Source organism: Schistocerca americana, chromosome 2 (assembly GCF_021461395.2).
Source record: "Schistocerca americana isolate TAMUIC-IGC-003095 chromosome 2, iqSchAmer2.1, whole genome shotgun sequence".
NCBI lineage: Eukaryota > Metazoa > Arthropoda > Insecta > Orthoptera > Acrididae > Schistocerca > Schistocerca americana.
In genome coordinates this window covers 351,368,853-351,390,167 of record NC_060120.1, presented here as the reverse complement: position 1 = coordinate 351,390,167, position 21,315 = coordinate 351,368,853, and the positions used below count along the sequence as shown (strand labels likewise).

The 21,315-nt window shown below is 39.2% G+C and overlaps 1 protein-coding gene across 1 annotated transcript in view; it reads right to left on the bottom strand.

The window, feature by feature from the left end:
- The window catches only part of LOC124590915 (ATP-binding cassette sub-family C member 4-like), a 386,521-nt gene that overhangs the window by 9,279 nt on the left and 355,927 nt on the right, over positions 1 to 21,315 (bottom strand). Inside the window, exons 23-24 of the mRNA XM_047131684.1 lie at positions 21,058 to 21,303; positions 852 to 1,012 (exon numbers count right to left, since the gene is read on the bottom strand). Of these exons, the coding sequence (XP_046987640.1) occupies positions 852 to 1,012; positions 21,058 to 21,303 (407 nt within the window). The remainder of the gene's footprint in view (positions 1 to 851; positions 1,013 to 21,057; positions 21,304 to 21,315) is intronic.

Sequence of the window (21,315 nt, the reverse complement as noted above, 5' to 3'; positions counted from 1 at the left end):
GTAAAGGCTATAAGTGCAGATACTTCTAACGGTGACAGAGGGTGGTGTACTAAACAACAGCATCAGTACTGAAGTCATTTGCAGATGAATAATTATAGCTATTACAAGTTGTAAGTGTTTTTTTAAAGGTTAGATAAGAACTCCACGTACTCATGGCACAAGCAAGCCATTGATGCACATTTTCCCTGGGCAGTAGGTCAGGTGTTGAAATGTGGCTGCGTGGACGCAAAATGACTCGTCTATATTAGGGTACAGAAATGACTGTGCGGAAAAATCAACTCATAAAGCTTGTGGTGTGTTGGTGGGAAGACTGTTCAACACAAAGTGAAAACAACCAAAACACTGATGCGTGTACATATTAAGGTACCACATATAAAAATACCTGCAGCTATAATGCAAAATACTGATGATTACAGATGCCACAGCTTGTGTGGGAACAAGGTACATATATAAGAACTGTTTTCAGATTTATGAATACCCTTCTTAAAAACTAAGCTGTCCTTGTGTAAAGGTAATAAAGAGGAATTTGAAGTCGGGGATTGACTGTAGAGACACAATGTTTCCACCCATCTTCATTTTTAGGCAATATTAATGGAAGTGTCTCATTTGTTTGGAAGTAGAGAATAGTGCAAAGCATTGCATTTGATTTGTCAGCCGTATAATTAAATAAATCTGAAAACTCAAGGGGGAAGAAAACATCAGATCTTGTACCTCTAGAAGAGACTCTCATATTACCAAAGATCTGGTCAATTACCAACAAACATTGATCAATCATTGAACGTAAAGCACTAGAGAGTTCATTTTATGACAGGTCTTGTAATAAATAATGATACAGCAATGTAGGTACTCACTCTGGATCAACGTTGGCAGTGGCTTCATCAAGCACCAGGATCCTATTATTCCTAAGTATGGCTCTCGCCAGACACACCAGCTGCCTCTGGCCCACACTGAAGTTACTGCCACCTTCCGTCACCTGGAAGTCCAGTGTCTGTATACTTGACTTGAGCTTCACCTGTAAGGTTATGGAGAAAAGTGAGTGTAATAAATATGCGTAATTCACTTGAGGAATTTTGGTGCAACCATGGCAAGCTACATATAAATTTATAATGGGCAGCATAATTAAATGAAGCAATATGGTTCCAGAGACCTTTTCAAGTCTCAAACGTCTGTGATGTGTGTATCCAGAGTGATGTGATGAATGAAAATTTGTACCAGGGTTGGGATTTGAACCCAGATCTCCTGATCAGTAGGCAGATGTGCTAACCACTATACCACCTTGCCACACTGGGTTTGCACAACCACATGGTTTGCCCTAGCACATCTCACTCCTCAACCCAAATTCACATTCATTAGGGGAAATACCAAGTGGGCTGAGGTGTGAATGGGAATTTGCAGAGGGAGGGAGGTGTGCTGGGGTAGTTCTTGTAGTTGTACAAAGCCACTGTGTGAGGATGGCGTAGTGGTTACCACTTCTGCCTACTGAGCATGAGACCCGGGTTCAACTCCTGGCCTTGGTAGAAATTTTCATTCATTGCTTCAGTCTGCATACATACATCAAAGGCAATTTTATTCAAACATCATCTGTTCAGTGCTGTAAGCAGGCACTGATGATTCCTCAGAAACTTACATCATACATAATGTAAAAATTTACTTGCTACATTTGAACAGTTTATTCTGTACCAGCGTTCCACATTCTGATATTAAAAATAGAACTTCTGCAATTTTAATGGGTCATTAGTATTAGATTCTGAAAATGTGTATAATAGTTTACCAAGAATTGTAATGAATCAAGAGGAGTGAGATAACCAAGCTGTTGAAACTCTGCACTGGTGTTTAAGTCTTGTTCAGATATCCATTCTGCCATCTCAACTCAGGTTTTCTAAGGGTTCCCAGAATATCTACAGGTGAATGGCAGAATGATTAGTTTGAAGAGCCAAACATTGTCCAATCTGAACTAATGTTCCATTGCTAACATTCTCAGAATTGACAAGATGTTAACTCTAATGTTCCATTTTGATGTTGGATTATTTGCTTTAGTAAAAGTCTTAGGAAGCAGGTGGAAGAAACTGCAATATACAAAGTAAAACTGATTGTACTAATAGAGTTACTGGGAAAATGCAAGGTACATCATAGAGGCTTAGGAAAGAGGAATGAAATTTTCAAGACTCTACTCCATTCATCCTAAGTCCAATCCCAACGTAAACAAACATAGTTGCGGTGACCGGTCAGGTCTTAGCACAAGTTCACGGGTGTTGTTACGCCATTGGAAGTAGAATCTAATTATGTATTACACATTTTGTGCTATACTACTGATATGAAACTTTAAGATATTCTAAAAAGCATTAACAGACAGCAATAGTTTTGCTGGCCAGCATGCTACATGCTTACAAACTCTTATTTCAAACCTCAGTGCACAGTCGTTTTCTCTGAACAATTTTCTGCATGACGTTATGGCTACCTCTGGTTATTGCATGTTGGCTTTGTTTATAAACACTCTCCCAATTTCTCCTTTGAATACAAAATGCCAATGTGCTTAAGTTTTCATCTTCTTTTTTATAAATTTAAGAAACATGGCACAGTATCATTATAAAAATATCACCAAATGTATACAGCTCTGGCTGCATAGTAGCTATCGTAACTGACATGTAATTGTGAAGTTATGGGTTCAATTTCCCTGTATGTTAATTTTTAATGCATATTTAAATGGCATCCTGTGTTGTGAACTTTACAGTAAATGGAGTGTTGGAGTGTGCAGAAGGAAATAAATTTTTGTATGCAACAATGCACAACACACCATTCCTCAGATTGTAAGTGGTGATCTTCCTGTGTATGAGCATTAAGTTACATTCACACATTCTGAAGAAACATACAGAGTAGTAGAGCGCAAAGAAGCTCTCCCATTGTGAGTCACCCCAACCGCTGCTCGGCATTCATGTGGCCCGTCATTGTAATGTTTCTCACTCGTTCATGTTTCCCATGTGTATGGTGAAAGTAGCTGAAACTGTATTGTGTTCTTTTGTGGAACACAGAAGAGGAACACCATTAAAGAGCTGTGCAAAACTGATAGTTCTCGATGTTTCTGAGAAGTTATCAGAACAACATCAATTGCTACCAGTAGAGGAACTTGCAGCAGTGACAGCAAAGTTTACAACTGTTTCTGTGATAAGTGTAACATGTCACTGCTGAATGCTGGTGGGATGCAGAACAACATGTAACAAAAGAAGATGACAAAATATGTCACTTGGATGGTTCCACAGATTGTGTTGTTGATTGGTTACTCATCAGTGCTGAAGGTGGCAGTTCTGCTGAGGAAAGTCTTCATCAGATTCAGATTCAGAGATGGAAGGAGTTAAAAGGTTACCGCATGGCTAATTTCAACTAAGTGTCATTGTCAAGCACATTTGTCACACCTGTATTTCTTGTCAGTTTCAAATCACTCTTCATTATGAGTAAAAAGTGGCGATATTCTGAAATTTTACAAATGGATCCATACTACAGAGACACCTTTTAAGGTCATATTCTGAACTTTGCTGTACATACAATGATATGTTAACTCCAAGTGTTTTTCTTCTGCTCTCTCAAAAAATGCAATGTGTAAGCAATGATATTACTTAAAGATGTACGAGGGGCATTCAGTATCTATTGCAACACATTCTTTTTTTTTCTCCACCAATTTTGGTTGGAAAAAATGCAGAATTTGTTGTGGGCATCATGGAATATTCTCATTTCAGACACTATCATTTCATGAACTTTCGATAGGTGGTGGAGCTATAAATGGTGTCTGTAATAGAAGTGCGTTCCATCGTTCCATGCAGAGAGATGTTGTTGAGTTTGTTTTGGTGGAAAATTAGAGCATCACAGATATTCATAGGCACCTGCAGAATGTCTACAGAGACCTGGCAGTGAACAAAACTATGGTGAGTCATTACGCGAGTTGTCTGTCGTCATTGCAACAAAGTTGCACAAATCTGTCCGATCTCCCTTGTGCAGGCCAGCCAGAATAGCTGTGACCTCTACAATGTTGGAATGTGTGGATACTCTCATTAGAGGCAATCAGTGAATCACAAACAAACACCTCACTTCCGAACCAGACATCTCTGGTGGTAGTACTGACACAGTCTTCCACCAGTTTGGGGTACTGAAATGCATGTTGACGCACTTAACAGAAGACCACAGAAGACAATGAAGGACCATCTGTGCAGAATTGTTTGCACATTATGAGCACATAGTGACATTTTTCTTTGTTCAACATCATCACAGGTGATGAAACATGGATTCATCACTTTGAACTGGAAACAAAACAGCAATCCATGGAGAGGCATCGCATCACTTCCCATCCAAAGAAAATGTTGAAAGCCATCCCCTCAGCTGGTAAATCATGGTGATGATCTTCTGAGACTCTGAAGGGGCTATTATGTTTGATGTCCTGCCTCATGGTGCAGCAATGAACTCTGGAGTCTATTGTGCAACCATCAGGAAATTCAAGAAACGACTCCAGCATGTTCATCACCACAAAATTGCAAAACAAACCACTCCTTCTTTGACAACAAAAGGCCTCACACAAGTCTATGCGCCAGAGGGGAGCTCACAAAACTTCATACGATTGTTCTTCCTGATTTATCCTACAACCCCGATCTTGCCTGCTCCAACCTCCATATGTTTGGCCCATTGAAGGATGCACTCCATGGGGGCAGTAGATGGATGATGGGGAGATTAGTGATACAGCAAGATGTTACCTTCAATGTTAATCAGTAGAGTGGCACCAAGCAGGCATACATGCCCTCCCATTAAGGTGGCGTAAGGCCATCATTCTGAATGGAGATTATGTTAAAAAATATGTTTTTTAGTCAAAAGAGTGGGTAACATAAGGTGTATTGGAATTCTGATTAAAACTGACCTGCTTTCACATAAAAACTTATTCCATTACTTATTGAAGGCTACCCATACAAATTCACTGAACTGGAATTGCATTAAACAAAATTTCAGACTATTTTAATGTATAGTGATTGTGCTTACATTGTATGTACTGATATGACAATGTTTACTACATATTCACAATGACGTGACATCTCTGAATATTTACAACATTCCCTGATGTATCTCAGTTAATTATTAGGATTCAGTGGTTACAGAGAAAGTCGTTCACTATACAGCAAGGAGAACTCAGTGATACAGCAGGTGTCATAGTAAGGTGCCTCACTGAGCGAGGTTTAAAGTACCTACAGGCCCACTACATGGGCATTCATCATACACAGAGGCTCACTATGTGACCATATTCCAAAATACTGTATTCAATGCGGTTAACACAAGCCATGAATTTTACTGTTTGACTGCTGTTGTGGAGAAAACGAGACATCTGGAAAGCCATACTTCTGTACCAGCTGAATAACAGGCAGGAGCTTCGGAATTCACTTTGGGTTTATTTCCATCAGGAAAAGCATGCTTCATGATCATATTAATGAGAACCAAAGCAGAAGAAATGGAGCAATGGTCATAAATTTTTAATCTGTTTATTGCAGATCGATATCAGCTACTGTGTAGCTATCTTCAGTGGAGTTACTTCAGCAAGATTATATTCAAGTCATGATGACTCATCATAAATAAAATCACTCATGGTACTACATTCCCATTTGAAGTAACAAACAGGTATACTGTTTGTTATTGTGGTACTATGTGCAATTTTATTTATGGTGAGTCATCATGACTTGAATATAACTGGACTGAAGATAGCTCACACTAGCTGAAATCGATTTGCAATAAAGAGATTAAAAATTTATGACCGATGATCCCCTTCATCCTTCCTTTGACATACTAAATTCACTTCTTGTAGAATAGCAATGTTTCATTACATTACTATTTTTTACAAGATGAGTGAGAGATTTTCCAGCAAGTCACTCAGTTCGTAAATTTGCTGATTGAATGGTCAAGGACAGAAAACATGTAATCGCCTGAGTTAGGTGATAACTGTTCATTAATGTCAACAGAATAGACCACAAGAGATTTTTGTTTTTGCCGTTATAAAGGTTGATTTGATGCTACTGGAGTCAAGAGAGCATGAGATGTTTTCAGTTAGGTTTGTGGCACTAGTATTCCTAAACACAACACACAGAAGAAGAAATGACCCAAGTATTGCTTGAACAATATGTGTATAGTTTCATGAGGTCCACGAGAACATGATAAACTACTTCAGCTGCACATAGGTCAAAAGAATGTTTTATAAAAGGTTATTTTCAACTTGAAGTGGTTAGAGTATATAGTCAGTAGCGACTACAGCCCAACTTTAATGCATTATCAGAATTCGCTTCCTGTTTGTACAGCAGGGCCACTGAGAATAACTTTGATCAGTTACATTTTGAAATGTCGAAATGTGCAGTTAATTTATGGCTATGGTTTCCATCAAGTTAATTCAACAGACTTACGAGCCCCACAATTCAGCGGCTGTTTTATAAAGGAACAGCCAAACTCAGTCACTGGTGAAACAGGTCACATAGTTGCATACAACAAAGATGGGGGGAAGAAATGTACAGAAGAAATGTTGTGTATATTTTCAAAATGTTTTTCCATCACAGGAACATATCTACAGTTCACTGACCATAATCTTGCATTTTCTGTATTGCTCATCATTCTCATGGATGAAATACGAACAAAGGTACTGCATTCATACAGTAATTACAGAAATATGATCACTTAATGATTCTCTTCATTTACCTTCTGTATTTTGTAATGATCACTATACTTGGAGAAAGCCAAATCCATCAACATTTTTTGCAGCCAGTTTATTACCAACTGTATTTTTCCAGGGTTCATTATGTTAGAACTCAGTTATATAGGGAGATAAACTGTAAAATGTATTGTGAGGTTGTCTTTTAGAAGGGTTTTTATGTTGAAGTAAAAAAAATTAAAGGGATAACAGATAATTTAGTTTTATATATTTCGCCTGTGTATTGCTACTTTCTTGTAGATTTAAAATGCAGCTTGTCACTATCTTCTCTCCTTTCCAGTCATACTCTCCTTACATGTTTCAGTTCCTAGGGTGAAATCCAGGCCTGTACAATTTAATTTTATAAGCTCTTGATAATCCAGCATTAAAAAGAAATAGAAAACCATGAAAGAGATATTTCTATAAGAATTATATTATCAAATTATCGTAAAATGTTTGAAAAAGTATATAGTCTGTGGTTCTTCAAGGGAAAGAGATTTTCTGGAATGAAAGGGGATTCTGATTTCCTTTATTGGTTTCAAACTATTAATAAGGGATTTACTACTTTCGATTAATATATACTGCTGACAGATAAATTGAGTAGTGCAGAGGAACTACATTATGACTGTCAACAAATCCCTGAAACAGAAAGCTACGGAATGAGGTCTATGTGGTCAAAGCAATAAATAGTTAAGAAAACAGTAAAAGGTACCCACTATAAGTGTTTAGTTTTAGTGCAAAGAGAGTCGCAACATGAAAAAAATTCATGTTCCAACAACACTCTGCATAATATTTCCCTTTAGACAATTCCATACAATTCAATAACCTTTGCCCGCCCTATGAGCTATACTGCAATGTCTGTGTTTCAGAGATCCAAAAGAAACAGTTGAGTTTTACTTGCCATAGCAGAAATATGAAGCTTTCCTTTCGATATATGTATATGAATTATGGGTACCATAAGTTTTTCAGAGATCCTGTTTTCTTACACATTTACAATGCAAAAGTACATACCATTACTCAGAAGAAATAAATTTATTTGATATGAAATGTATTATTCTTCTTAGCCTTGTAAAAATGAAACAGTGAAATGGTAAATATAATCCTCAAGGTAAATAGTGATTTCAGTCAAGGATCCTAAAGTGTTCCATTTATGGCACTCTCAGACAGGTGACTGTTACTGAAACAATGTTTCAGGTATGGAGACATTTCTCATATGGTAACAGTTTCAGAACTGATTTGTTATGAGCAATTAAAGTGCAGATAATAACTCTTGGCATCTTACATGTAACAGCTTTTGCATCCACACACATTTAAATATGTCTTCAGTGAATAAAAATTAAAATAATTTAACCAGTGCAGTTTTAGATGTTATTTCAGAACTCAGCAACAATATGACAAATCCAGGGAATCTAACTGGAAAATTTAATGTTATAACTGTTCTTAGCCTGGGTGGATCTGTTGCAGCTAATATTATCATTGTTGTCACACTCATTGTTGTGTTTTATTTTTGGCCATTTTAGTTTGGTTTGTGGAGTTTACAAAGTTTGTGTAGCATTGTGTTGTGTCAAAGTAATATGAATGAAGAAGATAAGAATTCATATATTCATTAAGAAATATATACTATGCCTTTGAAGAAACTAACTAAAACACGAAAGAAGTTGCATTAGTGATGCTTCAGAACATTTAAGACTGCAATCAGGTGAAACAGGGAACCTTGTAAGTGTAAAAAAAAAGTTTCTGATCTTGTTAGCAATCAAAATAAAAGGAATCTTATTAATGAAATGAACCAATATCATCTTGAAATAAATTTCTGTTTAAGCAGTGTAATTGCATTAATCCCTGTACAGTGCAGGTGTCCCACAAGAGAAGAGCAGGAGGCCCAGTTTTGAGATTCATTTTATAAATTCAGTGTTTATATTACCCTTCATGGAACTGTCTAACAAATACATGTGTGCAAGCATGGCTTAAAGAAGGGCAAGGTAAATCATTTACTCAAGAGACTTAAATGTGGACACCAATCTCTGTGAGACAGCCAAGGAAAACACAGAACTTAAGCACAGGCCTTAACAGATGGAATTTGTGAAGCAGTAGGACGACACATTAGTTCACTTAAAGGTCACAACAACCACAATAATTTGACAAAGTCAGAAAAAATCTACCCACCTGAGACCATGAATATAAAAGACAGTCCAGTATATTCAAGGAGTAGTGTAAAGATAAGAATGTATCTTAAGAAACATTCGTATAAGTTATGGATGTCTGCAGTCTGATACTTGTGGTTCCTGTGATGAGTATGCAGCCAAGAAAAAAATTTGGAGAAGAAACTGACTTCAACATCATCCACTGAAAAGAACATATGGCTTCATCCTGAACTTCGTTCCAATGAAAGACCACATGAACTGCATCTTAGCTAAAAATTGTTCTATGACAGGAAGAAAAAAAAGCATAGAATGAATGTCATAAGAAACCGTTTAAACTACTGACTACACTAAAAATTTCCTTTGCCAAAATATAAAGACAAATGAAGTTTATTATAAACAGTATTTGTCTGTATTTAGTCTCAATGTTCATGTTTTGGTAACAGGGAATGGTTATTTTTATATGCATCCAAAGAGCACAGGCTGGAAAGGAATAAAGGAAGTTTCACTGCTCGTCCCTGTTTTGTACCATTTTCTTAATCTAGAAGTCAGACATCTGGAGATCTTTTGTCACTCCTGCAGAGGGAAAAATGAAAATGCCATTATATTCAGATTCCTTCACCAACTAGTCCATACAGATGAAGACTGGGTGACTTCACTATTTGTAGTCACTGATGTTGAGGACCAGCCTGAAATATTCAAAGGATGGATAGTGAAGCTGTATAATACAACAAACAAGAAGAAACTCCCTTTCCAGTATAGGCCAATAAGAGAACTAGATGTATCACGATGTACACTGAGCTGACAAAAGTCATGGGATACCTCCTATATAGTGTCAGACCTCCTTCTGGTTGGGAGAGTGCAGCGACTCAATGCGACATGCACTCAACAAGTCATTGGAAGTCTGCTGCAGAAATATAGACACATGTTGCCTCTGTAGCAGGCCGTAATTTCAAAAGTGTTGATGGTGCAGGATTTTGTGCACAATCTCACCTCTCGATTATGTCTCATAAATGTTTGATGGGATTCATGTCAGGCAATCTGGGTAGCCAAAACATTCATTCAAATTGTCCAGAACGTTCTTCAAACCAGTCATGAACACTTGTGACCCAGTGACATAACATTGTTGTTTGGGAACATGATGTCCATGAATGCCCGCAGGTGGTCTCCAAGTAGCTAAACATTACAATTTACAGTCAATGATCGGCTCAGTTGGACCAGAGGAGCCAGTACATTCCATGTAAAGAGAGCCCATACCATTATGGAGCTACCACCAGCTTTCATGGTGCGTGTTGACAAGTTGGGTCCATGGCTTCATCGAGTCTGCACCACACTCAATCCCTACCATCAGAAATTACCAACTGAAATCAGGGCCCATCTGATGAGGCCATAATTTTCCACTTTTCCAGGGTCCAACCTGTAAGTTTACGACCCCAGGAGAGGCACTGCAGGCTATGTCATGCTGTTAGCAAAGGCAATCACAGCTGTCGTCTGCTGCCATAGCCCATTAACACCATATTTCGCCACTCTGTCCTAACGAATACTTTCATCATACATCCCACATTGGTTTCTGCTGTTGTTTCATGCAGTACTGCTTGTCTGTTGGCACTGACATCTCTACAAAAGGCCGCTGCTCTCAGTCTTAAAACGAAGGCAGTCAGCCACTGTGTTGTCCTTGTCAGAGGTAATACCCGAAATTTGGTAACGTCAGCACACTCTTGAAATTGTGGATTTCAGAATATTGAATTCCATAATGATTTTGAAATAGAATGTTCCTTGCATCTAGCCGCAACTACAACTTCACGTTTGAAGTCTGTTAATTTCCGTTGTGTGGCCACAATCATGTTGGAAACCATTTCACATGAATCACCTGAGTACAATAGACAGCTCTGCCAATGCACTGCTCTTTTGTAGCATGTGCACATGATACTACTGCCAATTGTTTACATGCATATCACTATCCCATGACTTTTGTCACATCACTGTAATGCAGCACAGATTTAGTTCACAAGCAGCTACAACGGAGCCTATGAAAATGCTTCTTTACTACTTCCTGGAAAGAAAAGGTGAGTTACAAACATGAGAAAGGGCAGCTTAAGCCACCCCAAAGATGGTAGAGTAGTTCCGTTACAACCACATGCGTTGAATCTTTTTTCATTTCACAATGTAACTTCCTATTTTTAAGTATTATAATTATGCTATTCTGATTATTTTACAGGTGATCTTAAAGTATCTACTGAAAAACACAGAGATTGACAGAACCTGAAAAGAATTTGCTGTAGTGAACTGCAAGTATATGTCACATGAGTCCCACCCATTAAAAAGGACAAAATAATATTCATAATGCATTGTTATAAGATTACATCAGATAATTCACTGTAATGAGAGTTCACTTTAGTGGTAAATGCTTGAAATCTAGAGGCTACTTAAAATATCTTATAACTTCTCATATTTTTACCTCTGTTCAATCTGTATTCATGATAAAAATGCATCATGTTGTTGTACACCTTAATCAGATGTACAGGGTGTACATTAAGTCTGAGAACACATTCAATTATTTATTGAACAATAACTAGACATTGTACAGATGTCATACATATTGCATTTTGAAGAGAAACTCTGAAAGTTTTTTTTTTTTTTACAAACATTTGATAGGTGAACCATGGGTGATCCCGTAGACATCAATACGGTAATCAAATTCTTGCCATACCCGTCACAGCATGGCATCGTCGACTGTAGCAGGCGCTTCCCATATTCTCTCCTGGAACTCTGCTACAGCACATGGTAGAGGCGGTACATACACCAGATCTTTAATGTGTCCCCACAGAAAAGAGTCACACAGAGCGATATCTGGTGATTGGAGAGGCCATTCCATGAATCAGCTTTCCCCTTCTGTAGCACGGCCGATCCATTGATGCGGCAGCTCCATTTTCAGCTACCCAAGAACTTCACGATGAAAATGGGGTGGAGCCCCATCCTGCTGAAAAATGAACGGAGAGTCTGGTTGCATTTGAGGCATCAGCCATTGCTGCAACATGTCCAAAGTATGAATATCCAGTGACAGTACTCTCGGCGAAGAAGAATGGCCCGTACAGTTTTCGAGGTGACTAGGCACAAAAAAAAATTCGCCTTTGGGGAATCACACCCAAATTCAATGCATTCTTGTGGATGCTTTGTACCCCAGATTTGACAATTATGCCTGTTCACTTTCCCATTAGTGTGAAAACTAGCTTTGTCACTAAAAATTAAGCGATCAACAATGCCATCCCCATCCTCATTCAGCTGTTAACAAAATTCAAAACGCTTGTCTTCGTCATCATCATTGAGCTTCTGCACTAGCTCCTATTTGAATGGTTTCATAGACAGCTTCTGTCACAGGACTTTCCACACTGTCATTGGAGCCATTTTGAGTTCACAGGATGCACAATGCACTGATTTCTTTGGATTCCTTATGAATGTCTCTCGTATGCACTCCACATTCACTTCACTCACACTGGGACATCCTCTTCTCTTTGCTGGGCACAAGCAACCCATCATAATGAATTTGTTGTGTCAATGGTAAATGGCCTTCCTTGTTGGTGGCTTCTTACCATACTTGGTTCTAAACATCCGTTGAAAAGCTGTAGCACATTTGTTTTTGTCGAACTCCAACACACAGAAAGCTTGCTTCAGACGTGAACTCACCTTGTTTGCGATTGGTGCTGACTATCAGCAGATTACCAAACTACACTGTGGCAGTATACATGAAAAAAAACTTTCAGGGTTTCTCTTCAAAATGACTTATGCATGATATCTGTTGAATGTTTGGTTCTTGTGCAATAAATAATTGAAAGTGTTCCCCGACTTTATGTACACCCTGTATATAATCTCATCAGTAAAGTTTCTCTTGAATATGTATTACCACAGTAAACAAAAATAAAGGAAAAAATGAGAAACTGAAATATTATGAATCCTGAAACTTTAAATTCTGTCTCCGGAAAAAAGTAAGAATTGTGACTTGTCAGATTTTGCCTTATATCTGTAAAATATCATGTACATTCAGGGTACAAATGCATTTAACATTACATACAAGTGCACAAGTGGCCTGGGAGTGACACCTTTTTGTGAGCGGCTGCCATCCAAAGAAGCCAAGGTAATTGTCAATGAAAAATTCCATGCCGCTAATGGCATACACTTGCTGGTTCTTTATGTGCAATATAATACAATGTAAAATGACTTAAGAGACAAATTCTTCATACTTCTAGCTCTCTTCTTCTCAAAACTATTTATTCTTGACTGACATGACTGTGATTGTACAGGTGTGATATTTTGAAGACATAACCTTTAGTTTAGTACTGATTATGTGGTAAATAGTTGTATTAGTGTGTTTTTTAAGCGTACCATAAAAGGCTTCATTTTTCTTTATGTAATATAGCAGAAAACGAGAAAAGATTGTACAGTTGGGTTACAAAGGTATTTTCTGTTTACGTTTTGCCGCAGCAAATCTATAGAATTTCGTTTAATTGTTCTTTGTTCTCTCCAGCAATTTAACTGTAGCATACCTCTCCATTATTTAACTCACATTTCCGGAAAGTAGCGTAAAATTTAAGTTGCTGTTTCAGAAACTTTGCACTGTTGTTTTTGTTTACATACGTTGCATATAGGCCACATTTGTGGATTATGTTTTCGTGTTCATCTGTAATTTAACTGACTTATTCTTAATAAACTATTACATTTATCATGAGTGAAAAGTGCTTGACTTGCCATAGAAATGTTAGGTCAGGGCTTTGATGTGATGGGTGCTGTAGTTTTTTCCATGTGGGTAACTGTAGTAGTGTGGCAGTAGGTGAAGTAAAGGAGACTCATCAGTGGTTTTGTAGGATATGTAGTAGAGATAGGAAGATACTATAACAGGAGGGAAAATGCTGCCCTTAAGGCTGAGTTAGACAAGGCCAGGGGAGGTCTTAAGGAGGGAGAAGGGTAAAGAGAGGTGGGAACGGCAACAGGCAACAGGAGGAACAGGCCTAGAACTTCGTCTGACAGCTTCGGGGAAATGTGGAAAATAGATTTGACCTGTTGCTTCAGTTAGAAGCTGGTGAGCCTTACGCACTTGCAGGTATAGACAGGGCACAACGAACTTTCAACAGCAAATTGAAAAGTAAGAATGTAGGGAAATCAGTAAAGAGAAAGAATGCATTGTTAGGTAGTTCCCATGGAAGAGGAGTTGGCCAACTTTTGCAAAATGAACTAGGATCAGAATACCAGGTCACCAATTTTTGTAGAGCCAGTGCTAGTCTGGAGCAAGTGACAGAGGATTTAGGATCACTTTGCAAAGATTTCACTAAGGACACCATGACTGACCTCATTTGGTGTGGTTCCTGTCGATTCTCTCAATAGCTGGGATTATACTAGGCATGACCTTCACCTCAACAGGAAAGAGAAGGGTGAAGTGGCTGTGAAAATAGCAGGAAAGTTAAAGGGGAAAGACACTGTCATGAATGATAAAATACCAGAGGTTATAGGGTTCAGAAAAGAGCCTTTTTTAGGGTAGGGAGGACAGAAAGAAACTTTTAAGAGAGGTTAGGATTGAGACAAACCTTCAGTTTGAGAAAGAAACCAAGAAAACATAATTCTAGCTTATTACATCAGCATAAAGAGCTGTTAGTTAAGAATTTTCAACAATCAGGAGAAATTTCAACTCTACACAATTTTAACTCGGTCAATGTGAAATGACAGCTATCGTTATTCCATCAAAATATAGGAGGACTGAGAAACAAAATTAATGAATTAATTATCTGCATAGATGAATTAGAGTCCTCAAATCCAGCTGACATAATCTGCCTCTCTGAACATCATGTAATCACTGGTATAGAACTTCTGAAGTGTTACAGGATTTAGGTTAGCATCTCACTTTTGTAGAGCAGAAATGCAGAAAGGAGAAGTTGCCACATTCATCAGGAACTGTCATAATTTTAAGAACAAAGGCATTCATAAATTTTGCCTGGAACGGCATATGGAAGTATGTGCAACAGAAGTAGAATTTCACAAAAAATCCTTCATAATACACTCCTGGAAATGGAAAAAAGAACACATTGACACCGGTGTGTCAGACCCACCATACTTGCTCCGGACACTGCGAGAGGGCAGTACAAGCAATGATCACACGCACGGCACAGCGGACACACCAGGAACCGCGGTGTTGGCCGTCGAATGGCGCTAGCTGCGCAGCATTTGTGCACCGCCGCCGTCAGTGTCAGCCAGTTTGCCGTGGCATACGGAGCTCCATCGCAGTCTTTAACACTGGTAGCATGCCGCGACAGCGTGGACGTGAACCGTATGTGCAGTTGACGGACTTTGAGCGAGGGCGTATAGTGGGCATGCGGGAGGCCGGGTGGACGTACCGCCGAATTGCTCAACACGTGGGGCGTGAGGTCTCCACAGTACATCGATGTTGTCGCCAGTGGTCGGCGGAAGGTGCACGTGCCTGTCGACCTGGGACCGGACCGCAGCGACACACGGATGCACGCCAAGACCGTAGGATCCTACGCAGTGCCGTAGGGGACCGCACTGCCACTTCCCAGCAAATTAGGGACACTGTTGCTCCTGGGGTATCGGCGAGGACCATTCGCAACCGTCTCCATGAAGCTGGGCTACGGTCCCGCACACCGTTAGGCCGTCTTCCGCTCACGCCCCAACATCGTGCAGCCCGCCTCCAGTGGTGTCGCGACAGGCGTGAATGGAGTGACGAATGGAGACGTGTCGTCTTCAGCGATGAGAGTCGCTTCTGCCTTGGTGCCAATGATGGTCGTATGCGTGTTTGACGCTGTGCAGGTGAGCGCCACAATCAGGACTGCATACGACCGAGGCACACAGGGCCAACACCCGGCATCATGGTGTGGGGAGCGATCTCCTACACTGGCCGTACACCACTGGTGATCGTCGAGGGGACACTGAATAGTGCACGGTACATCCAAACCGTCATCGAACCCATCGTTCTACCATTCCTAGACCGGCAAGGGAACTTGCTGTTCCAACAGGACAATGCACGTCCGCATGTATCCCGTGCCACCCAACGTGCTCTAGAAGGTGCAAATCAACTACCCTGGCCAGCAAGATCTCCGGATCTGTCCCCCATTGAGCATGTTTGGGACTGGATGAAGTGTCGTCTCACGCGGTCTGCACGTCCAGCACGAACGCTGGTCCAACTGAGGCGCCAGGTGGAAATGGCATGGCAAGCCGTTCCACAGGACTACATCCAGCATCTCTACGATCGTCTCCATGGGAGAATAGCAGCCTGCATTGCTGCGAAAGGTGGATATACACTGTACTAGTGCCGACATTGTGCATGCTCTGTTGCCTGTGTCTATGTGCCTGTGGTTCTGTCAGTGTGATCATGTGATGTATCTGACCCCAGGAATGTGTCAATAAAGTTTCCCCTTCCTGGGACAATGAATTCACGGTGTTCTTATTTCAATTTCCAGGAGTGTATTAAGTGTATATCGAGCACCTGCAGGTAACTTTAATGTGTTCATAAACCACCTTGAAGCTGTACTGGCCCATTTAACAACCAAAAACAAAGAAACAGTGGTTTCTGGTGACTTCAAAGTAGATTACCTTAGAGACTCTCCCAATAAGAACTTACTTTAGTAACTCTATCATTCAACTTAATTCCCACTGTACATTTCCCAACTAGGGTAGCCAATTGCTTACAAACAGTCACTGATAATACCTTTATAGAAAAGTCCAATGAACAAAATTATATTACAAAACCAATAGTCAGTGGCCTCTCAGACCATGACAAGCAGTTCCTTCTGTTAAATCTTAATACTGATCAGGATATAAAATCTGTTAAATCTGAATTCAAGGGGGTAATAAAAAAGTCAAAAATTGATTATTTTAGGAAACTCCTGAGAGACGTTCATTTGAGTGATGTTTACAGTGCTCATGGCATGAATGAAAAATATAACACTTTTGCTAATAAAGTGCTTACCTTATTTGAACACTGTTTTCTCCCAAAACTAACCAAGGTTAGAGCAAAGTCTACAAAGAAGCCATGGATTATTCAAGGAATAGAGGTATCTTTTAAAACAAAAAGAAAACCGTATCTGTCAATCTGAAACAGTTCTGATGTTGATGTTATAGCACAGTACAAGAAATAATGCAAAACATTCAAGACTGTAACACAGAAATCAAAACAAATATATTACAAGGAAAAGACAGTCATATCACATAACAAAATAAAGACAATATGGGATATAGTGAAGGAGGAGACAGGTAGAACAAGACACGAAGAGGGGCAAATAGCATTAAGAGTAAATGATACATTGGTGACAGATGTGTGTAGTGTTTCAGAAATTTTTAACAAACATTTTATAACTGTTATTGAAAAGATGGGGTTGTCAGGTTCTGTAGATCCTGCCATGGGATACCTCAGCCCTGACATTTCAAGTAACTTCCATAATATGAATTTGACCCTCACTACCCCAGCAGAAGTAATGTCCATTATAAAAACTTTAAAATCAAAAACATCTAGTGGGTATGATGAAATATTAACATAGTTAATTAAAGAATGTGATTCTGAGTTAAGTAACATATTAAGCTATCAGTGTAACCAGTTGTTTATCAGTGGAATATTTCCTGAATTGTTGAAATATGCTGAAGTTAAGCCACTATTTAAGAAGGGAGATAAAGAAATTATGCCAAAGTTCTGTCCAATTTCACTTCTGCCAGCATTCTGAAAATTTTTAGAAAAGGTAACGTACACTCAGCTGTATAACCATCTTATCACAGACAATATACTGTCAAAGTCTCAGTTAGGATTTCTAAAGCGTTCTGATATTGAGGAGGCTATGTACAATTACACTGCAAATGTACTTAATTCATTAGACAAAAAATTGCAGGCAATTGGTATATTTTGTGATGTGTTAGAGGCATTTTACTGTGTAAATCACAATATCCTTTTAAGTAAATTAGAATATTATGGTGTAACAGGAAATGCTGCAAAATGGTTCAAATGTTATATCTCTGGCAGGAAACAAAGGGTGTTATTAGGAAAGACACACGTATTAAGCTATCAGGCATCATCCACCTGGGAACTAATTACATGTGGGGTCCCACAAGGTTCCATCTTACAGCCCTTACTTTTTCTCGTGTATATTGATGACCTTTCATCAGTAACATTACCAGATGCCAAGTTTGTTTTGTTTTCCAATGAAACAAAACATTGCAATAAATAGCAAATAAAGTGTGGTCATAGAAATATCAGCTAATAAAAGATTTGTGGACATTAATCACTGGTTCTTATCCAACTATTTGTCACTAAACTTTGAAAAAAAAAACACACTGCATGCAGTTCAGAACTTGTAAGGGGTGTCCCACGAGTATATGCCTAACATATGACGACAAGCAGATAGAAGAAGTGGACAGTGTTAAATTCTTGGGATTACAGATTGATAATAAATTCAACTGGGAGGGGCACACCACAGAACTGCTGAAGTGTCTAAACAAATCTCTACTTGCAATGCGAATTCTGTTAGACATGAAAAAGCTGGCATACTATGCTTAATTTCACTCCATAATGTCATACGGGATTGATAATAAATTCAACTGGGAGGGGCACGCCACAGAACTGCTGAAGTGTCTAAACAAATCTCTACTTGCAATGCGAATTCTGTTAGACATGAAAAAGCTGGCATACTATGCTTACTTTCACTCCGTAATGTCATATGGGATTATTTTTTGGGGTAATTCATCAAGCCAAGCTAAAGTTGTCCGGGCACAAAAACATGCAAGAAGAGTTATATGTGGTGTGAACTCAAGAACATCCTGCAGAGGCCTGTTTATGGAACTAGGGATACTAACTACTGCTTCCCAATATATTTATTCCTTAATGAAATTTGTCATTAAAAATATATCAACTTTTCAAACCAACAGCTCAGTTCATGGAATCGATACTAGAAATAAGAATAATCTTCACAAGGATTTAAAGTCACTTACTCTTGTAAAAAAGGTGTGCATTATTCAGGAACACACATTTTCAAGAACTTGCCAGCAGCCATAAAAAGCTTAACAACCAATGAAATTCAGTTTAAGAGAAGCCTAAAGGATTTATTGTATTGGTGGCCAACTCCTTCTACTTCATTTATGAATTTCTCAGTAGAACCAACTGACTTCGTGTGTGTGTGTGTGTGTGTGTGTGTGTGTGTGTGTGTGTGTGGGCGCGCGCGCTCACATGCGCGTGTGTATAAAACGTACAATGAAACTTCTGCACCGTTTCAGTGCAGTAATGTGTTCATTGCAATTAAGTATTGTAGTTGTTCGACGAGGGCTATCCACAAAGTACATTACGTTTTGGAATTAAAAATAAATAAAGTATTGGAATTTCTTTTTATTGTATACAGATGAAAGCCACACTTAAAGACTACTTTTCTACATAGTTGTCATTTAAATTAAGGCACTTATCGTAGTGATGGATGAGCTTGGAAATTCCTCCGTCATAAAATTCGGCCGCCTGCGCCTTCAACCACGTGGTTACCTCTTCTTGAAGCTGTGCATCGTAATCAAAACGCTAAATAGCCAATCACTTCTTCATTGCTGGGAATAAGTGGAAGTCGCTCAGTGCCAGGTCGGGACTGTACGGCAGATGAGGAAACAACTCCCACTTAAAAGATTCGAGAACTTCACGAGTGGCATTTGCCGTGTGGGCCCGAACATTGTCGTGAATCAGCAAGATCTTTGAGCCCAACTTTCCCCTGCGCTTGTTTTGTATTGCTCTTCTGAGGTTGTGCAGAGTTTGGCAATAACTTTGAGAGTTTATTGTAGTGCCTCTTTCCAGGAAATTCACAAAAATCACACCTTTTCTGTCCAAAAAGACAGTCGCCATCACATTTCTTGCCAACATTGTCTGCATGCATTTCTTGGATTTTGGGGGGAATTTGTGTGCCCCCACTGCATTGACTGCAATTTTGTCTCGCAGTTCACATGCTTAAGCCATGTTTCGTCACCAGTAATGATGCGATCGAGTAATGAGTCGCCATCTTTCTCCTAAGTGTCCAAAAACGTTGACACTGCAGCCATTCGCTGATTTTTGTGGATCTCTGTCAAGATTTTTGGTATCCATCTTGCACAAAACTTGTGGTAACCAAGCTTTTCGGTAATGATTTCGTGCAACAAACTTCGTGAAATTTGTGGAAAACTCATAGAGAGTTCCATTATTGTGAAATTACAGTTTTCACGGTCTGCAGCATCGACTTTTTCGACAAGTTCGGCAGTCACTATGCTGGGTCTTCTACTTCGCTCTTCGTCGTGAACGTTAGTTCGGCCATTTTTAAATTTTATGACCCATTGACGCACTCCACCTTCAGTGATTATGTTGTCCCCATACACTTCACAAAGCTGCCGATAGATTTCTATTGGTGTACAGTTTTTTGCAGTCTGAAACTTTATTACAGCACGCACTTCACACTTTGCGGCATTTTCAATTAATGCTGACATTTCAAACTGTCACAGTAACTCAACGGAGTACAGTACAAACCTCTCACTAGCACGGCAGGATGCCGACTGAGCGGCGGAATGCCATGACACCAAGATGGCCGCGCTAGCCCCGCCCTTAATGGACACAAACGAAAACATAATGTACTTTGTGGATAGCCCTCGTATTATACGTTTATTAACTTATAAATAAAATAAACATTTTTTTAATTCTAAATTCAGTGCATTAATGTGACCTTAGTAAATGAGTGTTGTCAGATGATTCTTTCATAGTGTGTTCATTAAAAAAAAAGACTATCATTCCACTTGGGACCTGTGGAAGGTACATTAGCTTATTTGTTTTAGTTGTAAATACTTGTCATGTATTATTGTTTTTCTGACATGCTCTAGATCCTGGAGGGCTTCGTCAATGCTGATCAATTGAAATGAAAGTAAATCTAATCTAATCTAATTTAATAATCTTACGCTCGTGTTCTTATTGAGTAACATAAAGTGAACCACACTTGTTATTCTAAAGGCTATTCTAAAGACCTTATGTGACACATGGATTTAAGCATATAGCCTTCAGATATTCATACAAAATCCAATTAATGAACCTTGAGCCTTATTTTCATTTTTCTTTATGGTGTGCTCTAGTTCATACATTAATCCGGTGAATGTGATTGATTATTCTTTTATGAAGCCCGATGGCCAAAGTGATTTAACATCACTGGAAACAGATTTGACAGGCGAGGAAGAGCAAGACTATACCTCTTCAAGTACATCCCAGAGTTGTGCGTCATCAAACTCTGAAAACGGGTCCAGGTTGAAGCGGAGAGTCTCTGAGAAGAGCACAGGTTCCTGTGGGATAATGGAAATGTGTTTCCGCAAGTCATGGAGTCCCAGGGTGCTGGTGTCCACATCATCAATCAGAATGGCTCCCTCTATAGGTGCCAGCCGGAAGAGAGCGGAAATAAGTGATGACTTCCCTGCGCCTGTGCGACCGACTATGCCAACCTAGATATAGTT